This window comes from Papaver somniferum, unplaced genomic scaffold (genome assembly GCF_003573695.1).
Source record: "Papaver somniferum cultivar HN1 unplaced genomic scaffold, ASM357369v1 unplaced-scaffold_117, whole genome shotgun sequence".
Classification (NCBI taxonomy): Eukaryota; Viridiplantae; Streptophyta; class Magnoliopsida; order Ranunculales; family Papaveraceae; genus Papaver; species Papaver somniferum.
Window position 1 is genome coordinate 4,509,314 of NW_020620714.1, and position 19,309 is coordinate 4,528,622.

The following is a 19,309-nucleotide window of genomic DNA, read 5'->3' on the forward strand; positions in this document are numbered from 1 at the left end:
CTTTCTAAATGGATGCCTCTTAGGAAGAAAACGACGATAGTTTGTGTATACATTCTTGCTACTATGTGATAGACGAATGTTTTGAGTATCATCAGCATATACTGGACACCCGAAGTAACCATGATACTTACAGCCGGACAGGATTCCATACGCTGGCAAGTCATGAATCCCTACAAATAATGTAGCTTTCAACTGGAAACTCTCTTTCTGCTCCATGTCAAAAGCTGTCACTCCAACATCCCATAGCTGCTTAAGCTCATCAACTAGTGGTTGAAGAGAAACATCAATGTCTTGACCTGGAGCCCTAGGTCCAGGTATCAACAATGACATCATTTGAAATTCAGATTTCATGCACAGTGAAGGTGGAAGGTTATATGGAACTAAAATAACAGGCCAACAACTGTGAGATGTAGTCTGAAAACCAAAAAGATTAAACCCGTCTGTAGCAATGCCAAGCCAAACATTTCTTCCCTCAACAGCAAAATTTGAAAACTTATCTTTGATAAGTTTCCATTGAGGTGAATCAATTGGATGGCGCGTATGAGTAGAAGAAACTTCCGCTCGATGATGCCATGTCATTTGTTTTGCTATCCATGGTATAGTATACAATCTCTGAAGCCTTTCACCTACCGGAAAATATTTCAGCACTTTAACAGGTTTATTTGTCTCTATCATTTCCCCCGATTTCCCCTCTATTTCCTTATACCTTTTAACTCCACATACAGGACAACTTCTTTCCTTCTCATAATTTTTATAATAGAGAATACAGTGATTCTCACATGCATGAATCGACTTTACAGTCATTCCAAGGTCAGTCAACATTGTTTTCATTGCGGGGTATTTATCAGGAAAAGTATTACCTTCGGAAAGCCACTACTTCACCGTTGACAAGATAGAGCTCATGGCATTCCCTGAAATACCATATATCTTTTTTATGTTATGAAGTTCAACAACAGCAGATAGAGTTGTATGGTTACCTTCATGGTCAGCGTATAGTTTCTCTTCAGCTAAGACCTTATATTTCTCGTATTGTTTTCCGAAATCAGGTTCTGCAATTAAAGATTCTAACTGACCTGCCTCGTCCCTACTAATGTCATCATCTGCCATTTCATGCACTCCAAATGCAACATCAACCAATCTTCTCATTTCAGGCACCCCTTCATCCCTGTTTGGTTCACTAATGTTTTCCTCTTGTACTGAACGGACTGTGCTTCTATTAGTTGATTTCTCACCATGTAAAGCCCACATACGGTACCTCTTGTCTATACCCTTCTCTAACAGATGTTGCCTAACTTTTTCAATTTCTAGATTCTTTATATTTCGGCACTTATTACAAGGACAGGCACATATCGACTTTGAGTAACCATATCTTACAGCAAAAGTGATAAAGTATCTAACCCCATCTCGATAAACTTTGCTAAAAATATCACTTTCATCCATCCAATCTTTTGGAATCACATCTGACATTCTACAAACCATTAAAAAAAACTAGGTAACTATACATAACAATATATGGAATTTTAAAATAAGTACAGAGCAAAAGAAACGAGGATTGTGCTTAGTAAAGACATTATTCACATGGATCTGCATTAAAAACTGTATTATATACCTTTTCAAGTCTTATACTTAAGTATTAGTTATGAGATTACATTTCATGAAATATTTTGCATAAAGTCCTAAATATTCAGACCACAACCAGCCACAAAGTACACACTATAGACCCATCGGATCAAATGGTCAAGTAGGTAACAACTTGGTTATATTCTTAGTATGAAAAATTTTCTCTGTTTACTCAAGCAAGACGATCAATAACAGTACAAGTGGTTTCATAAATCGGAGCACTACCCAATTTCTACTAACCCGTCATAGTACCACAAATGTACAAGTGGTTTCGTAAGAAACCAGATCTCTTTGATTCAGTTTCAAGCAAAACTTAACAGCAGAAAAATTCATCCAATACAAAACATGAACACACTATTCTCATGAATCTAATCTCCCAACAAGCAGTTCTAATATGTACAAATTATATCTTATGCATTACATTTTAACATATTTGAGCTATAGAAATGCATAAAAGACTTGACATTTCTTAAGAATTTGCTTATAGTAAAGCTACAGATCCACAAAAAAACTAACTTTTCCTAAGAAATTGTAAGCAATCACATTCACATAAGCAAAAATCACAACACCGAAACAAACCCAGTGTTTGCATAACAAGAAAACCACAAGAACGTGTGCACAGAAAAGTTAACTAATTGACTAAGTATCATACAAATCTTTACCAAAAAGAGAGAGAAAGTAAATTAACACAGGAATCATATTGTTATTTAGTACGGACCTGATGTGATTGCAAATAAATCTTTGAAATCGTACCAACTGTTTCTTTTAACCTGAAAATAGAAATTAGGAAAAACATCAATTACAAAGGCAGAAGATTTGATAATAGAAACGATCATTAATAAATGGAACTAACAACATTAACTGTCCTTTAATTACGATTTCTCATTAATAATTTGCTTAATTTTCATATACAAACTGAAAAAGGATCAATAGTAACAAGTAGTGCGTGAACTAAGACTAAATAATTAGAAAGACATTTGTAAAAACACTTCATAGTAAAAAAGAGCCACCTGAACTGGTTATACTAATGGGTTCATGGATTTTTCAGTTATGGACTGGCCTGTTAGTGAACATTTTGGTATACTACTGTATGCAAGGAGAAGTGACAAAATACTATGTGCAAAATCATGTTTAATGGCTACAACTTTGGACAAAAATGTTGTTCTCAAGCAAATCTTTGGTTTGTCATCCACAAAAGTTCTCTACAAAATTAACCAGTATGTACAAATCATATTCATGACAGAAACTATATATGCAATTCAAGGAAATATTAATATGATTCTAGATTGCATAGCGATAGTAAAAAGAAACATACAAGTTAGGAGTGAAAAAAACAGGAAAATGCAAAAATAAGAAAACCAAAATATAGTAATTATGTCTTAGAACACACACTAACACAAAGTACGAAAATGTCTACTCTCTAATCTCTATAGAATTGCTGTTGTTGACAACCAGAAAGACAAATAGCAAGCTTATACTACCTTCTCTTTGTCTTTAGATTGAATCTGACTTATGATAGTTTCTGTTTCATATACATACTCTTTCATGCAATTTATCAAGCAACTTAAGCATAAACAAGTTAAATTAGTCTGTATCATATAAATCAACACCAAAAAAAGTATGAAACTAACAGGAATCAGAAACTCACCAGATCAATGTGATACCAAACTCCTTGAAACTGTTGGCGCAATGCGGAAATGTGATGGGTTTATGGAAATGAATTTAGGAAGAGAGGTTGGTTAATTGAATGATAAGTGAGGCTTATATTAATTGGAAATGAAAATGATACAATGGAACTTTAGTGTCGCAACTTTGGCTCACTCAATTTCTTACAAGAAAGTCACTTGGACTTGCACTTATCTCTCTAGCTCTCACTCTTTCTTTATCTAACTCACATGAGTTTTCACATGGATTTCAAATGAACCCATCGTCACCTATTTATAGGCTAAGTTGACCGACCAAGAGAACTGTCTAGACACTGAAGATTCTAGATTAATGTGGACTGATTTTACAACAATAGTCTAGAGACTAAATTCTCAGGAGAAACACATGCCTAAAAACTTGGAAAAATATAGAGAAAGAATTCTCTAGAAAACTACAGAAGATGCTGGAGAAGGAAGCCCCGTACTCTAGCTCTCCCTTTGGGCCGGATAAATCTATTCTTCTGGGCTTTTCATATTTAACCCGTATGCACTCTTAAACACCACAAATTAACTTATATTTTTAACACCCCCACTTAATTTGTGATGTTAAGTTTTTCTCTGAAATGGTTGAACTTATCCACCGTGATTGTTTTTGTGAAATGTCCGCATTTTGTTCTTGCGTTGGACAAAATTGGAGCTCGATTTGTTTGTTTTCGACCATATCTCTGATGAAGTGGTTTCGTAGCTCTATGTGCTTCGTTCGTCCATGAAAGACTGGATTTTTTGTCATTGCAATTGTAGACATATTGTCACAGTAGATAGTTGCCGGCTGCGTTTGCTTTTGTTGTAGGTCAGTCATTATTCTTCTCAACCATACTGTTTCACATGCTGCACTTGTTGATGCTATGTACTCTGCTTCGGCTGATGATAGTGCCACCGTACTTTTTTTTTAGAACTCCAAGAGATAACTTTTGTTCCCATACAGAAAACATAGCCTGATGTGCTCTTTCGATCTTCAATAGAACCTGCCCAATGGCTATCTGTGAAGCCAAATAAATCATTATCTTGTTCTCTTGTATATTTGATGCCAAAATCCTTTGTTCCCTTGATATATCGAAGAATTCTTTTTGCATCGGCATAATGTAATTTGCTTGGCTCGCTCATAAACCGAGAAACAATGCTGGTTGCATTGACGATATCTGGCCTTGTATTTGTTAAGTAGATCAGTGAGCCGACTAGACTTATGAATAAGGTTGGATCAACTTTTGCCGCTCCATCATTTTTTACCAACTTCTCATTGGTACCCATTGGAGTTGCAATTGGTTTGCAATCCATCATGTTGAACCTTTTCAGTAAGTCTTCTGCATATTTTTCTTGGGAAATGAATATTTCTTCCGGAGATTGTTTTACTTGAATACCAAGAAAATATCGCATAAGTCCTAAGTCTGTCATCTCATATTCTTTCATCATCTCCTTCTTAAATTTTTCTCCCATGTCTTGTTTTGTGCTGGCGTAAATTAAATCATCAACATAGAGACAAACGATTAGGAAATCCGTACCTTGTTTTCTTATGTAGAGGGATGGCTCACTTGGACTCTTTTCGAATCCATTATCTCGGAAATACTTGTCGATTTTGCTGTTCCATGCACGCGGTGCTTGCTTGAGGCCATATAGTGCTTTGCGGAGACGATAAACCATGTTTTATTTTCCTTTTCGGACATATCCTTGAGGTTGTTCAACGTACACCTCTTCTTCAAGTTCTCCGTTTAGGAACGTCGACTTTACGTCCAATTGGTGGACCTTCATTTTTAGTTGAGTTGCCAAGGCTAACACCATCCGGATTGTTTCCATGCGAACGACTGGGGTGAATGTCTCGTTGTAGTCGATTCCTGGTTGCTGGGAATATCCTTTTGCAACTAGCCTTGCTTTGTGCTTTTGAATTGATCCATCTTCATTATATTTTTTCTTGTAGACCCATTTCAGACTAATTATTTCTTTGTCAATTGGCTGATTAACGAGCTCCCATGTCTTATTTTTCTCGATTACTCGCATTTCTTCGTCCATGGCGTTTCTCCATTTTTCTTCTTTTGCCGCTTCCTCATATTTTTGAGGTTCTAGTGCTATAAAAGCACAATTAGATACATTATAAATATCTATTAGGAAATGCACCTTTCTAGGTGGGGCACTTGATTCAGATGAACTTGGACTTTGTTGTGTTGGACTAGGAGATCTCGGGCTTGCTGGTGGAGTACTTTCTTCTTGACGTGGCTGATCTGGCTCGTCTTCGATGAGTAGTGGAAACTCGTAGTTGTCTGCTTCATCATTCCAATCCCATGATTTGAATTCATCAAAAATAACATCTCTTGAAATTACCAGTTCCTTTGTATCTGGCTTTAGAAGTCTATATGCTTTAGACTCTTCGCTGTATCCGATGAATATTAGCTTTTCTCCTTTTTCATCGAACTTTTCTATATGTTGGGATGGAATATGTGAGTATGCTACGCAACCAAAAATTCTAAAATAAGTTACCTCGGGCCTTTTTTTATGCCAAGCTTCATATGGAGTTTTGTTGAGAACTGATTTTGTTGGCGAACGATTAAGGATGTAGACCGCCGTGTTGACTGCTTCTGCCCAGTAACTGTTGGGTAGCTTCCTTGCTTTCAACATGCTGCGAGCCATTTCAACGATCGTACTATTTTTTCTTTCCGCGACGCCGTTTTGTTGTGGATTTTATCGGATGGTAAGCTCCTTCTTAATACCGTTTTCTTTGCAGCAGTTGATAAACTCATTTGAGGTAAATTCTCCACCACGGTCTGTACGGAAAACCTTTAGTTGGTGACCACTTTGCTTCTCTGCCAACGCCTTGAACTCTAGGAATTTAGGGAATGCCTCGGACTTTTGCTCGAGAATATACACCCACATCATCCTGGTATAATCATCCACGAATAGGAGAAAATATCTTCTGTTGTTGAGTGAAGTTGTTCTTGTCGGACCGCAGATATCGACGTGCACCAATTAGAGGGGCCTTCTTGCTCTCCACGATTTGTTTGTGAATGGAAGTCTATGGAACTTCCCAAGAATAAAAACTTCACATATTTTATCTCCACCGTTGATATTAGGAAGACCAATTACCATGTTCTTTGATTTTAGAACCTTCAAGGATCTGTAGTTGAGATGCCCGTATCTCATATGCCATAGCTTGCATTCATCTATATGATTGGTACTCATTGCACAATTTTCAATTGATGGAATAGATAAAGGAAAGACAAAATTTCCTGACATTTTTACTTTCGCCACCAATTGCTTGTTAATTTTATCATAAATTGTGAATTCTCCGTCTTCGAAATGTAGTGAGTACCCTTTTCTTATAAGTTGTCCAACACTTAATAAATTTTGAGCTAGGCCAGGAACATAAAGAACATCAGATATGTATCGAGTTTTACCTGACCTTGTACGTACGGATATGACTCCTCTTCCTTCAACATTCTGAAACTTTCCATCTCCGAGCTTGACCGGTGGAATCTCTTGCTCCTCCAATTTTACGAAATATTCTTTATTTCCTGTCATATGGCTGCTGCATCCGCTATCGACATACCATATACCTTGCGCTTCTTGTTGCGAGGTGAGGCAGGAATAAAATACTTGATTTTGAGAATCATTTGTCTCGGAATAGTTAGCTTCGTTAAGCCAATAATCTTTTTCCATGTGATTTAATTTATCACATTTGGTGCACTTATATTTACAATTTTCGGTTGCATGGCCAAACTTTTTGCAAACATTGCAACGGAGATTTGAAGAGTAATTTTTTCCGTACCTTTGGTTGTTGTTTCTATAACCTCCTTTTCCTCTTCCACGTCCGCGGTAGAAATTTTTGGGCCCTTGATTTGATGTCGACCCTTTCTCGTGAGGTGATGTTGATGATGATCCCCCTCTGGAGATTTCTTTTCTGGCTTCCGTATTTTTCTTTTCACTTAAATTTATTTTTGTTTGAAACGCCTGCTCCAACGGTTGCTCCGCGAACCTATTTATCCTTTTCTCGTGCGCCTCGAGTGAAACCATTAATTCGTGTACCGAGAGAGTCGATAAATTTTTGGACTCTTCAATGGCAGCGACGATGTGATCGAATTTGAACGGTAAGCTCCTTAAAATCTTTTCTACAACTATTTTATTTTCTATGGTATCTCCATAACTACTAATTTGATTTACTATACCAGTAACTCTTGAAAAGAAATTCTGGATAGTTTCATTTTCTTTCATAAGTAGATTATCAAAATCTCGCCATAAGTTTTGTAGTTTAATGGAGATTACCTTTTATGATCCTTGGAATGCTACTTTGAGAATATTCCAGGCCTCCTTCGAAGTTTTCGCCGCCGAAATTCGAGGAAAAATAGTTTTGCTTACCCCTTGTTGTAGAAATAATAGTGCTTTAGCATCCTTCTTCTTGTTTTCCTTGTACTCCTTTTTCTCTGCATCCGTCCATGACGATAGAGCTTCTGCCGACTCGGGTACCTTATAACCATCTTCTACAAAATCCCATAAATCTTGTGAAATGAATAATGTTTTCATTTGTAAACTCCAATAATCATAACTCTCACCATCAAATATTCGAATTATACTTTGGGCATAATTGAAACCTTGAATACTTTAGTTAATTGCCATGGGTAGAGTTTTAGGATTACTGGGTTAGATTTGCTCTGATACCAAATTTGTTGGCGCAATGCGAAAATGTGATGGGTTTATGGAAATGAATTTAGGAAGAGAGGTTGGTTAATTGAATGATAAGTGAGGCTTATATTAATTGGAAATGAAAATGATACAATGGAACTTTAGTGTCACAACTTTGGCTCACTCAATTTCTTACAAGAAAGTCACTTCGACTTGCACTTATCTCTCTAGCTCTCACTCTTTCTTTATCTAACTCACATGAGTTTTCAGATGGATTTCAAATGAACCCATCGTCACCTATTAATAGGATAAGTTGACCGACCAAGAGAACTGTCTAGACACTGAAGATTCTAGACTAATGTGGACTGATTTTACAACAATAGTCTAGAGACTAAATTCTCTGGAGAAACACGTGCCTAAAAACTTGGAAAAATCTAGAGAAAGAATTCTCTAGAAAACTACAGAAGATGCTGGAGAAGGAAGCCCCGTACTCTAGCTCTCCCTTTGGGCCGGATAAATCTATTCTTCTGGGATTTTCATATTTAACCCATATGCACTCTTAAACACCACAAATTAACTTATATTTTTAACAGAAACTGTACCAAATTTCATTAACCTGAAATATAGGCAATGGTAAAATTACAGAAATTAGGGCATGAAGAAGTAAAATCACTCAGGCAAAAGAATAATAAAGGATCTCAATCATACGATTAGGGAAGAAGAGTAATTATAATTAGACAATATTAATCTATAGAAAACCTAATTAACAATAACTTTCATCTGCAATTAAACGAAAACTCAATCGTCTTGACAACTTATCTGATAAATTAGTGTCAGAATCTCATTATTTGAAGAAGAGATAAGGACGATGCGAATCTTATTTTTGAAAGGATTTTTTCTTTTTTGAAAACGACGAAGGTTACAAAGCTAATAGAAAAACCGACGAAGTTACAAAGCTAATGGGGAAAAACTATTATTTTTTTTGGCGGTATTCATTTGGCTTATGGGGGGAAATTATTTTTCAGTTATTTTTTTTTTTCATTTATATATTTTTTTATTGAGTCAGAAATTAGTCACACTATTTTGTGTGACAAGATTATTTTAAAATAAAATTTAATTCGATAGAGATTTATTGTTACACTTGTTAACGATGTCACACATATTTGTGTAACAACTTTTGTCACACCAATTAGTGTAACAATTAAGTGTTACAAATTACTCAATTTGGTGTAGTGGAATACTTATCTCATATTTTGAGTCGTCTCCCATATCTGGAGAGATTGTCGATGTCTTGAATCATCGATCCCTGTTAAGTATCATGAATAAACAAACTGGTAATGGCAGATTGAGGCGCATGTTCAACATATTGTCCTTAAGACAAGAATTCCGGGCTACACTCTAAAAAAGATGATGTTATGGCCCTACGGGTACATCTTCCTCCAATATACAACAATCTTAACAAAGTTTGAATAGCACATTCAAACCTTGTCCTTCGAGAACTTGGCAGCGGAATACTCACAAAACGTTAGCACTTAAACCATCTTATCAAACATAGAAGACGAAGGAGAAGTTCTCTACACGAAAGTCAAGAGAAGAGAGGTTCATCTTATATAAAACCCTAACCCAAATCAAAAATATACAAGGTAAACTTATCCCGTAAAAACTAAGAGACAAATTTGGAAGGTGTTTTAATTTTTGGAAAACCGTTTTATTATTAATTTTTATTCACATAAAACCGTATTTTTTCCAACAATCCCCCACATATGAATAAAAATACGATAAAACGCGGAAAACAGGAAATATCACGAATAGGCATAGGTGTCCATAAGGTTTTGAACCTTTGTTTAGTGAGAGGTTACCGGAACTACTTAAGGTCTTGAACTGTATAACATTTGGTGTAACTCGCCATAACAACCACACATGATATATCCAAGGTTGCTGCCAAGCTCATGCGGTTGTGTCCCTTTTGTCCATGGACGTATCTTTTTTCTCAGAATTCTCTAGAGAACCCTCTCATATTCTCATAGGAAGCGACCCACTTCCTCATTCAGATAGGTGAGTTCCATCAAGAGTGTTCACTGATACACCCCACTTCAATCTTAAATTGAAACTATAGAACTCATTAAGACTTATTAAAAGCCATCTTTCACATGCAGTCACGTATCACATCTACACCATAGGGAAGGGACAAAGAATATAATTCTCTGATAGTGTTTACCTGTACCCACCACAAATTAGTTGTCTCATTCGAAACCTTGATCTTGGGATCTCCAGTCAGCAAGGTTGAGTATCCTTCATGGAAAGTTAATATTTTATGAGGTTAAATCCCATCCTCCTCGATGTATAATTACAAACTACATCTCTAGATTATCCTTTCGTCAAAGGATCGCTAATTTTTCTGTTGACTTCACTAAGTCCATGAGGTTCTCTTTTGACTTCACATGTCTACTGATATTCTCTTTTTGACTTCATGAATCAACTAAAATTACTTCATTAGAGAGTATAATTGTCTTACCGAATTAGCCTTCTCTGAGTATTCTAGACTTTGTCATTGCTCATTTACTTTAGACTCACATAGTCAATTGAGTTTCTGCAATGATGGTCACAGGCTTCGGTCACAGAGGAATATCTTCTAAGAAGCATATTAATAGCCATTCGGCTTCCTCTCGTGCTTGAATTAAAGCACACGAACTTTGATTTCTCAAAAAATCAATTTCATCATGTCTATTTTAAGGAATTCCTTAGATAAACACTCCTTAAGAGGGTACACACATAAGCTAAGATTTTTCCATAGCCTGAAACAATAACATATTTTAAGGTCAGTACAATATGTATCGCATACACAATTTAAGATATACCACAAGTATCGTAAGTATCTGATCAGATCATCCCAGTAATTCTTTTGATATACTAGTGTATTTGTGCACCTGCTATACTGCACAATTACAACACACATTAAACGCATCGAGTTTAACAAAGACTATTTCCTTCAGAATTTCTTCTGGTTCCCTTCGATCATTTAGATCATATCAGCCAACTTGGTTTTTCAGTCAAATCGTATATACCACGTATATTTCATAGGTTTGTTGTAAAGCATATAAGATATACATGTACCATTCACTAGTACATAAGGTTAGTGTAATATACATCACATATTTGAAATTAAATATGTACCTCATGCATTCCAATCTCTGATCTTCTAGTCAGAGCATCCATGTAATTTCCCAGGTTAAATGTGGGCATGCACATATGCTTTACATCACATACTAAACACGTTAGACAGAAACTATATCCTCAAAATTTCTTTTGGTTACCTACTGATCCTTTAGACCACATCAACCGCATATTAGTTTCCTGTCAAATCTAAAAAAAACATCGATTTATTAGTATATGTAAAACATGTTTATCATATCAAAAGATATATCACAATGTAGGAAATCAATATGATTAGTATCCAAACTTATACAAATATATATGTAAAATCAGGTTATACCAGGCACACCTCATTTTCTCCAAACCTTGTAGTTTGTCGCACATCTGATTAACCTTTCAAGATACTTTCTCAAAAATAATTGTGTTTTATACAATGACACATAATTAATACCTGATCATGTGATTTTCCTTCCATGTGAAATATACGCAAAAATAATCTCAAAAATTACTTATTTTCTCTAAACCACATATTTCAGCTTATTTCCTTAAATCGTTTACAAGAGATTCTATATGTTAATTAAAACTTGTCCTAAAGAAGATTTCAGCAATAAATTCTAAGGCAAGTCTCAGAACTGACTTCCTCTCTTTCGTCCAAGGAAATGAACGGAATAAAAGATCATAAATCTTACACCCCAAAACATTAAATGACTCAAGTGAGCCTTTTGGGAACACTAGGGTGCACTGGTCACACACACTAAAGGGATAATCTTATGAGAATCAGATTCCTACATAGTAGTTCTCAATTAATTAAGCTCAACAACCCTTTAACTCGTGAGTGCTGTTTATAAGTATCACTCTAAGACTCTGGAGGATTTATGCATATGAGTTGATGTTCATCAAATCCTATTGACCCAACCGGCCAAAGGTCCCCCACATTTTAAACTGCCTGCTTTAAAATTATTTAAAGCTTACCTCTTGCTTTGAGCTAGTGCATAACAACAACGAGTTCAACGATTAATCATCACAAAATGACCTTTATCTCCTGTTGTTGAAATTCTCAGCACAAAAGAGCATCACTTTAAAGGTGTACAAATAAGTAACTTCTTAAAGACAGTCACATAATTGTTAAGCCATAAAATAAATTAGTAAATCATGAGATTTACACAACTCAAAATAAAACATGCAACCAGTAAAACATCGTTCTAGATGGGGTTGGTACCTGACGTGACTTCCATAGTACCTTTGCATGAGGAAATGAATTGTAAATTAACTTACTCGTACCGCCGGGTATGTTTTCGCATGATGGAGGACTTACTTTCATTGGCACAATCTAGTGTTCCATTTCCCGCATCCATCGCCTCATCTTTGCACGCAAATAGTTTACCTGACTAACTTACACTCACAACCAAGGTTAGTGATCAAAATTTAGTTATTTAAGAATGTGGTACAATTTCGACCGTTTACGGATACTAATGTATGCACTTTAGCACATTCGTCATCTGATGCTTATAGTGTTCCGGTAAAAAAAACGAATTCAGCAAACAGGCCACAACTTGTCCTTTTCGTCATTCATACAAGTGGCAATAATCTGCTTGATGGGTTCATAAATGAACTGGACAAATCCAAGCTTGCACGTAGGTGAAGAAGTTCTCTTGGTAGTCCATCTCTTAATTGTCGGGTCAAAGAAGTTATCACCCCAAAGCGTCTCCACCATCTTACTGACACCAACACCGAACTTAAAAGCATACATCTTTGCGAAATTGGTTAAAGTGAAACCCCAACCGTTCAGACCAGCTGGGAAACCGTCCCTTTCTCAGGGTAAACTTGGACATTACCGAGTACTGGATCTTCATATGTCTCCATAATAACGTTGGCATTCTCGATGAACCTCGAGAAATGCTGGTAAGCCTCCTCTCCGACAATCTGGAGATCAAGGAAACATCTTTCCATCTTGTTGATGGTCAGAACAGGCCTGATCCTTTCTCGAAGAGCTTGTCGTAGTACAGTCTCGGACTGGACACAAACACCCTCTACACAGTTCACCACCACAAGTGCATCATCGGTAATATGTAATTCATCTGTCACTTCAGAAGAGAAATCAACGTGACCAGGTGAATCAATTAGGTTGATGAGGTACTCATTGTCAACTCTTTCTCCCGTGTAGGTCTTCAACGACTCATCAGTCATCTTATAATATAGAGAGTAAGAGAGATGCCAGTAGATTTGATGCTCATACCACGTTCTGCCTCATTTGCGCGGGTATTAGCTTTAGACCTTACATAGTTGTTATGCGCATTCCTGTATGCCACGTTTTGTACCCGAGTGTTTTCCATAGAAGTGAAGGAAAACAAGAAGTACTCTTGCTTCTGCAAACGCCAGCTCATTCCATTTTTCATATGTCATCTCTTTAGCATGTGTATAAAGTCAGAACCTCGTGTAGGTATTGGACAAGATGATAGCTTGTTGTTGTCATCTTTACTCACTAGTATTAAGTTGTGAAGGTACCATACGTGGTAGCTTTCTGCTGACCAAAAGTCGAACACCTGATTTAAGATCATGAGACTGATCAGAAACTGGACTTATGAAGCACCAATCAACCAACACAAATTAAATTTATGGTTTCAACTTTCAAACTGGTATGAATGTATACAATTTCTCACAAGCCAGGTACCAAACAACTATGTGACAGAGATTTTAGCTTTTACTTTATCTAATGATATCACGTGTTCTATGAGTCTGACAAGGAATTGAGAGATGAACAATCTCTAAGACACACTTTACATCACATGCTTGGAGATATCAATAGTGGTTTTGAATTAATCTTTTGTCCAGTAGACTGAATACTAAATCATAATCAATTATGTAATGCATATAAACTCAATCTTTTACATAAATAATAAAGTTTCAACTCTAGCTCGATTCCATGTCTTGCTGATACACATATATAATCTACCAACCATGCACAAACTAATCAATCATGTATTCATCACGATCAAACAGCAATAAGGTGATAAACCGACTAATTTTCCGTAAACAACACCCAACTTCACTGCCCTAGTTATTAAACCAATTTAGTTATTTTAATTGTTATTATAAAGATATCTTCTTGTCTTAAGATTGTTGGGGATAACAATTAAAAACGATAATATTTCAAACAAATTAGTATAAGGAATACTTATCTCATATTTTGAGTGTCTCCCATATCTGGAAAGATTGTCGATGTCTTGAATCATCGATCCCTGTTAGATGCGCATGTTCAACATACCGTCCTTAAGACAAGAATGCCCGGCTACATTCTAAAAAAGATGATGCTATAGCCTTACGGGTACATCTGCCTCCAAGATACAACAATCTTAACAAAGTTTGAATAGCACATTCAAACCTTGTCCTTCTAAAACTTGGCAGCGGAAAACTCACAAAACGTTAGCACTTAAAACATCGTATCAAACATAGAAGACGAAGGATAAGTTCTCTACACGAACGGCAAGAGAAGAGAGGTTCATCTTATATAAAACCCTAACCCAAATCAAAAATATATAAGGTAAATTATCCCATAAAAACTAAGAGACAAATTTGTAAGGTGTTTTTATTTTTGGAAAAACCGTTTTATTATTAATTTTTATTCACATAAAACCGTATTTTTTCCAACAATCTTTATTATTCCTACCATAAATAACTTGAATATTTCGTGCACTCTCTAAATTCATCGTTGTTATTTTTTTTGTGATCAATTAATGAAAACTTGTATTCAAGTTGTTGTTGATTGTGGAGATGATGATGATGGTGGTCATTAAAGAGAGTGAGATTGACAGTAGCTAGAGAGTTTCCGATTTGTTTTGTTCAGTAGATGTTGTTGACGAATTAGAAGAACAAACCAACGTAGTGCATGAGAATAAAATCAATGAGTACTGCAAGTTGGGATGCGCATTCTTTGTGTGCAAAAACATAGCCTCTTCTTTCCTCTCATTCTCTGCAAGTTAAGGCAATCTAAGATTCTAACGTCAGTTGTGTCGGAACTAGCAGATGAATCAGTGGAATGCTATAACGATCATGCCTCGAGTTATGCAACAAGAATTCCAGCATTGCAGTCACGGCTTAAGCAAGCACATTTTCCATGGAAATATCAAGTCCAAGTCAATTGAAGCCGTCTTATTTATAATGTTAATTTAAAGTTGTCTTTCTATTTTGAATAATTCTCGTGCATGTGTGTCAGTACTGTGCTCCTCGCATACTAGTTTATAGTTGTTTTATTTCCAGTTTTTGTTTGGATTGTCATGTCTGATAATGAAACACCGAATGACTGCAGCTAATGTTTTGACGTCGGACGTACGGTCTTTGAGGGATTAGTTGATTTTATAGTCGTTTTGATCGGATCTCAGTGGTTGGATTCCACCACATTATCTTACAGAGTACAATTAAGACTCCACTTGAAAAACTCTACTTGAGTTCTTTTTGTGAAGACATACCATTGGAGTGGGATATTCCTAGCTATCATTATTTTAACGGAAAATTAACGGAAAATGGGTCATTTGTCTAAATATTTTTAAATCACGGTTCAAATGGACGAGTAAAAAAATAGTTTGGGTGAAATGGGTAAAAAGAAAATAGTAAGGATGAAACTGGTTTCATCATAGCTTAAATTTAAAAAATAACAAGGATGAAACTGTATACATCCTGTGTAAATTAAAAATAAAAAAAAAATATTTGAAAATAGGCACGATAAAACTGGTTAGCCTATTTTTACATTTTTGTCCATTTAAACAGTATCAAAATCAAACTGTCCATTTCACCCAGAAATTGTTGATTTTGATCTTTTTAACCAAAATTTGTGTTATTTTAACATATGGTGTCCGTAAAGCTCAATAACATGCAATCGCCGGTAACTAGGGTGGAAAGCATATTCTAGCCAAGACATCGGATGAGAAAATGATTATTTAAATTCTACTTAACAATGAAATTTTAATTTATACGTGAAGATTGATGAATGTATGGGGAATTGACCAATGATTCTGAAGCATGCATCACTTAGAATGGCTGCTATTGAAACGATGACTAGGTAGCTAACTAATTTTTATGTAGTGAAGTTTTTTTTTTTTTTTTGGAAAGCAAGTACATTAAGCAAATTAGTCAATAAGGAATGAAGCCCGTTGAGCATTGTGTTTTACAAAAGCATCAATGTCATGAAATAGCTTTCTAAACTCATAGTTCGAGAAGTTTGAGTTGAAGTTCGAGGCTATATCATGCAGCTTTGGCAATCAAACATGACTTAGGGAAAGTACAAAAATTAGAAATATGATCTACATATTCACAATTAAGTTGTTGTTGCTGCTCAATTGTTGATTAGCCAATTTCTTCTTCAGTTCTCATAGCAACTTTTTGTTTCCTAACTGGATGGTGCAAGTCCTCTTCTTTCTGTGGCGCGCCCATTTCATGCTTGCTAATACCACCCGTGTTACTCTTCCTTCTGCGAATCTACTCTGCATGTGAAGATTTTGATGTCTGCAATTTGTAGTCCTTCATCTGCAAGTAGTATGAGAACAAGAGAGTAATGTTGCTGAGAATTATAGTAGCAGTGTACCACAGTAGTCTTAGTGGCTTGTCGTTTCTGTATTTGCATCATTTGTAACTGGCTTTGTGTTGGGTTTCTGTTGAGTATTACTTGTGAGGCCGGTGGGTAATCTTGATTGAGATGGTAGTGGATCTGCTAGATTGTTGTTTCAGGTTTGACCTGCACTTCCTTGAGACTCCTATCACACCTATGTTTCCATATATACCAGCAGACTGTTGCTTCTATTTTCCGTATGTTAACCCTTTCACTTTTGTTTCTCCTACTGCATCAAACCAATTATTTATCCATTCAGATATTGTCACATCTAGTGTACTTGGCCCTTTACATCCTATCCCGAACCTAACAGATCTGCTATAAGAGAAGTGTAGAAGAAGATGGGAGACAGTTTCGTCTTCCATACCACAGAGACCACATAGAGAAGTCAGGTTTGGCATTCTGGTGTGCAGTTTTGTCATTACTGGTAGTATGTCAGTGTAACATCTCCATATGAACACTTGAATTCTGGGCATGACTTCCAATTTCCGGATTTTTATCCATATTGTGTTTGCGGTGGTAGTTTCGTCGACTCCTTGTGCTTCATGAATGAGCTGGTGATAGACAGACTTAACTGTGAGCTCACCATATTGAGTATAAGGACAGATGAGTCTATCTATTAGCTGTTGTTACTTATAGATCTACGGATTGTATGTTTTTCACTTCCTGTGGATGGAATATTTGGTTTAGATAGTCCATATTCCATTTCCTTCTGGTTTTGTCAAAAACCTCACTAACCAGTTTGAGAGTGTTGGAGATTATATGACCTGTTTGCTCCTTTGCCAGCAGTTGTGGAGTATCCGTTGGAAACCAATGGTGTTTCCAGAGGAGGATAGTGTATCCATTGCCTATCTTCCAAAGACCCTTTTGTTTCACTATATCAAAACCAAAATTGAATCCCTTCCAGAGTCAGGAGGAATTTGATTTTATTTTCTCAATACTCAAAAGTGATATTCCTTTAAAATACTTTTCTTCCATTACATTGGCCCAAAGATGATCTGGGTGTTGCAACATACGCCATACCGTTTTAGTGATCAATGCTTTGTTAAAGTATTAAAAAATTTTGAAACCTAGACCCCCTTCTTCTTTAGGGATGCAGAAAGTAACCAATTTTTTAAGACATAGACCTCTCCCATCTTCTCTTGTGTGACCCCACCAATAAGCCCTATTTCGCCTATCCATCTTTTTTGAAATTGTTTTTGGTATAATGAAACATGTAATTTGGTACATAGCCAGCGAGTCAGCAACATGTTTAATCATAACGCCTTTGCTAGCTCCCGAGAGGAGTTTTCCAGACCAACTGGCTAGCCTATTTCTGTGTTTTTCAGCTAAAGGTGCAAAACATTGAACTTTGGATCTGTGTGTAAAAAGTGGTACCCCTAGATATTTATCCTCCATTTTTATTCTGCCCACCTTGAGAATATCAATTATTTATCTTTCCTTTCGATTAGTTACGGTTTTACTAAAGAAAAATCCCGATTTGTCATAATTTATTAGTGGGCCAGAGCCAGCGCTAAACATTTCAAGTATTTTCACAAGTCTTTCGGCATCCTTTTTGCTAGCTCTCGTGAAAATTAGACAGTCTTGTGGCCTCCTTTCTAGTCAATTGTTATGGATATAAATATATGCATAGAACTTGCAAGAAGAGAAAATATGTAAGCAGGCAAATGTGTGAAAGTCCCTCTAGGCGCTCTGATTATGGGTGTCCTCCTAGTGGGGCTTTTCCAGTGGAGACTCCGGTAAAGGCTAAGAGATGCTGCAAGAGCACCCATGGAAGAAATTACTATAACGCTTGCCGTATTCGATTTGCCAGGAAAACTTATACATCACCTGTAGTCTCTTCTGAAAAATTGGTATTGTTTTTTTATAAAAGTTTAACTGATGTAAATAGAGCCAAATGCTTGCCACATGTGTACAAAATATAAAAACGAGGTCCTCAAAATTTTACGGAGAATCTCCTAGAATAAAGTTGTCATAGTTCATCGGTTCTCGCCGAAACAAGACCGGGACACGAAATTAACCACACGCCGAAACAAGACCGAGACACGAAATTAACTACACTAATATCTCCTGGTGTTAGCACATCAGACGCCTTTTCAGATCTTGTTTTAAGAGATAAGGGTACAAATCATGATCAGTATTGGGCGGCTTCTTTTTTTTCTTTAGGCGGCTTGCTTTTCTTCTTTTGAACAATGATTGAGGCGGCTTCTCTAAGTACGTATTTCCATTTTAATACTAAATAATAATCAAATGTACATATAATAACATTTTTCTTGCCAGACATTGTACTTATGTGCACTATGCGTACCTAATATTCTTCTTACCTTAATTAAGTTTATATAAGATCTAAATTGATGATACATTCACATAGGTGCATAACTTCTAGGACAAGAATATTATATATGGCACTAAATGAAATCTAGAAACAAGGCATGTGTGGCTGGATGTTGAATAGATTCCTCTTTTTGTTTTGCATTATTGCTAAGTAAACAATGGTATATTGGCAGGTATGGACCAGAAATCTAGCGCTAGATTCATAGAATGATGCCCACCTAATCAATCCTTCTGGGTATAAATACACTGCAAAACTTGTATATGGAACACAAGTTACTCAAATATTCAAGAA

General features: G+C 36.1%; 1 protein-coding gene across 1 annotated transcript; it reads right to left on the reverse strand.

Annotated features, from left to right (window-relative positions):
• Window positions 1–873: 873 nt before the first annotated feature.
• On the reverse strand, window positions 874–2,377 carry LOC113329660. The gene is made up of 2 exons (XM_026576513.1): window positions 2,339–2,377; window positions 874–1,468 (listed from the first exon to the last, which is right to left on the reverse strand). Exon 2 carries the CDS (start codon window positions 1,465–1,467, stop codon window positions 874–876), a length of 594 nt encoding a protein of 197 aa, XP_026432298.1. The 5' UTR covers window position 1,468; window positions 2,339–2,377.
• Window positions 2,378–19,309: the final 16,932 nt, after the last annotated feature.

What these genes read in the sequence shown, in the direction of transcription:
- LOC113329660 (XM_026576513.1), bottom strand. Translation starts at nt 1,467, where the DNA reads ATGTCAGATGTGATTCCAAAAGATTGGATGGATGAAAGTGATATTTTT.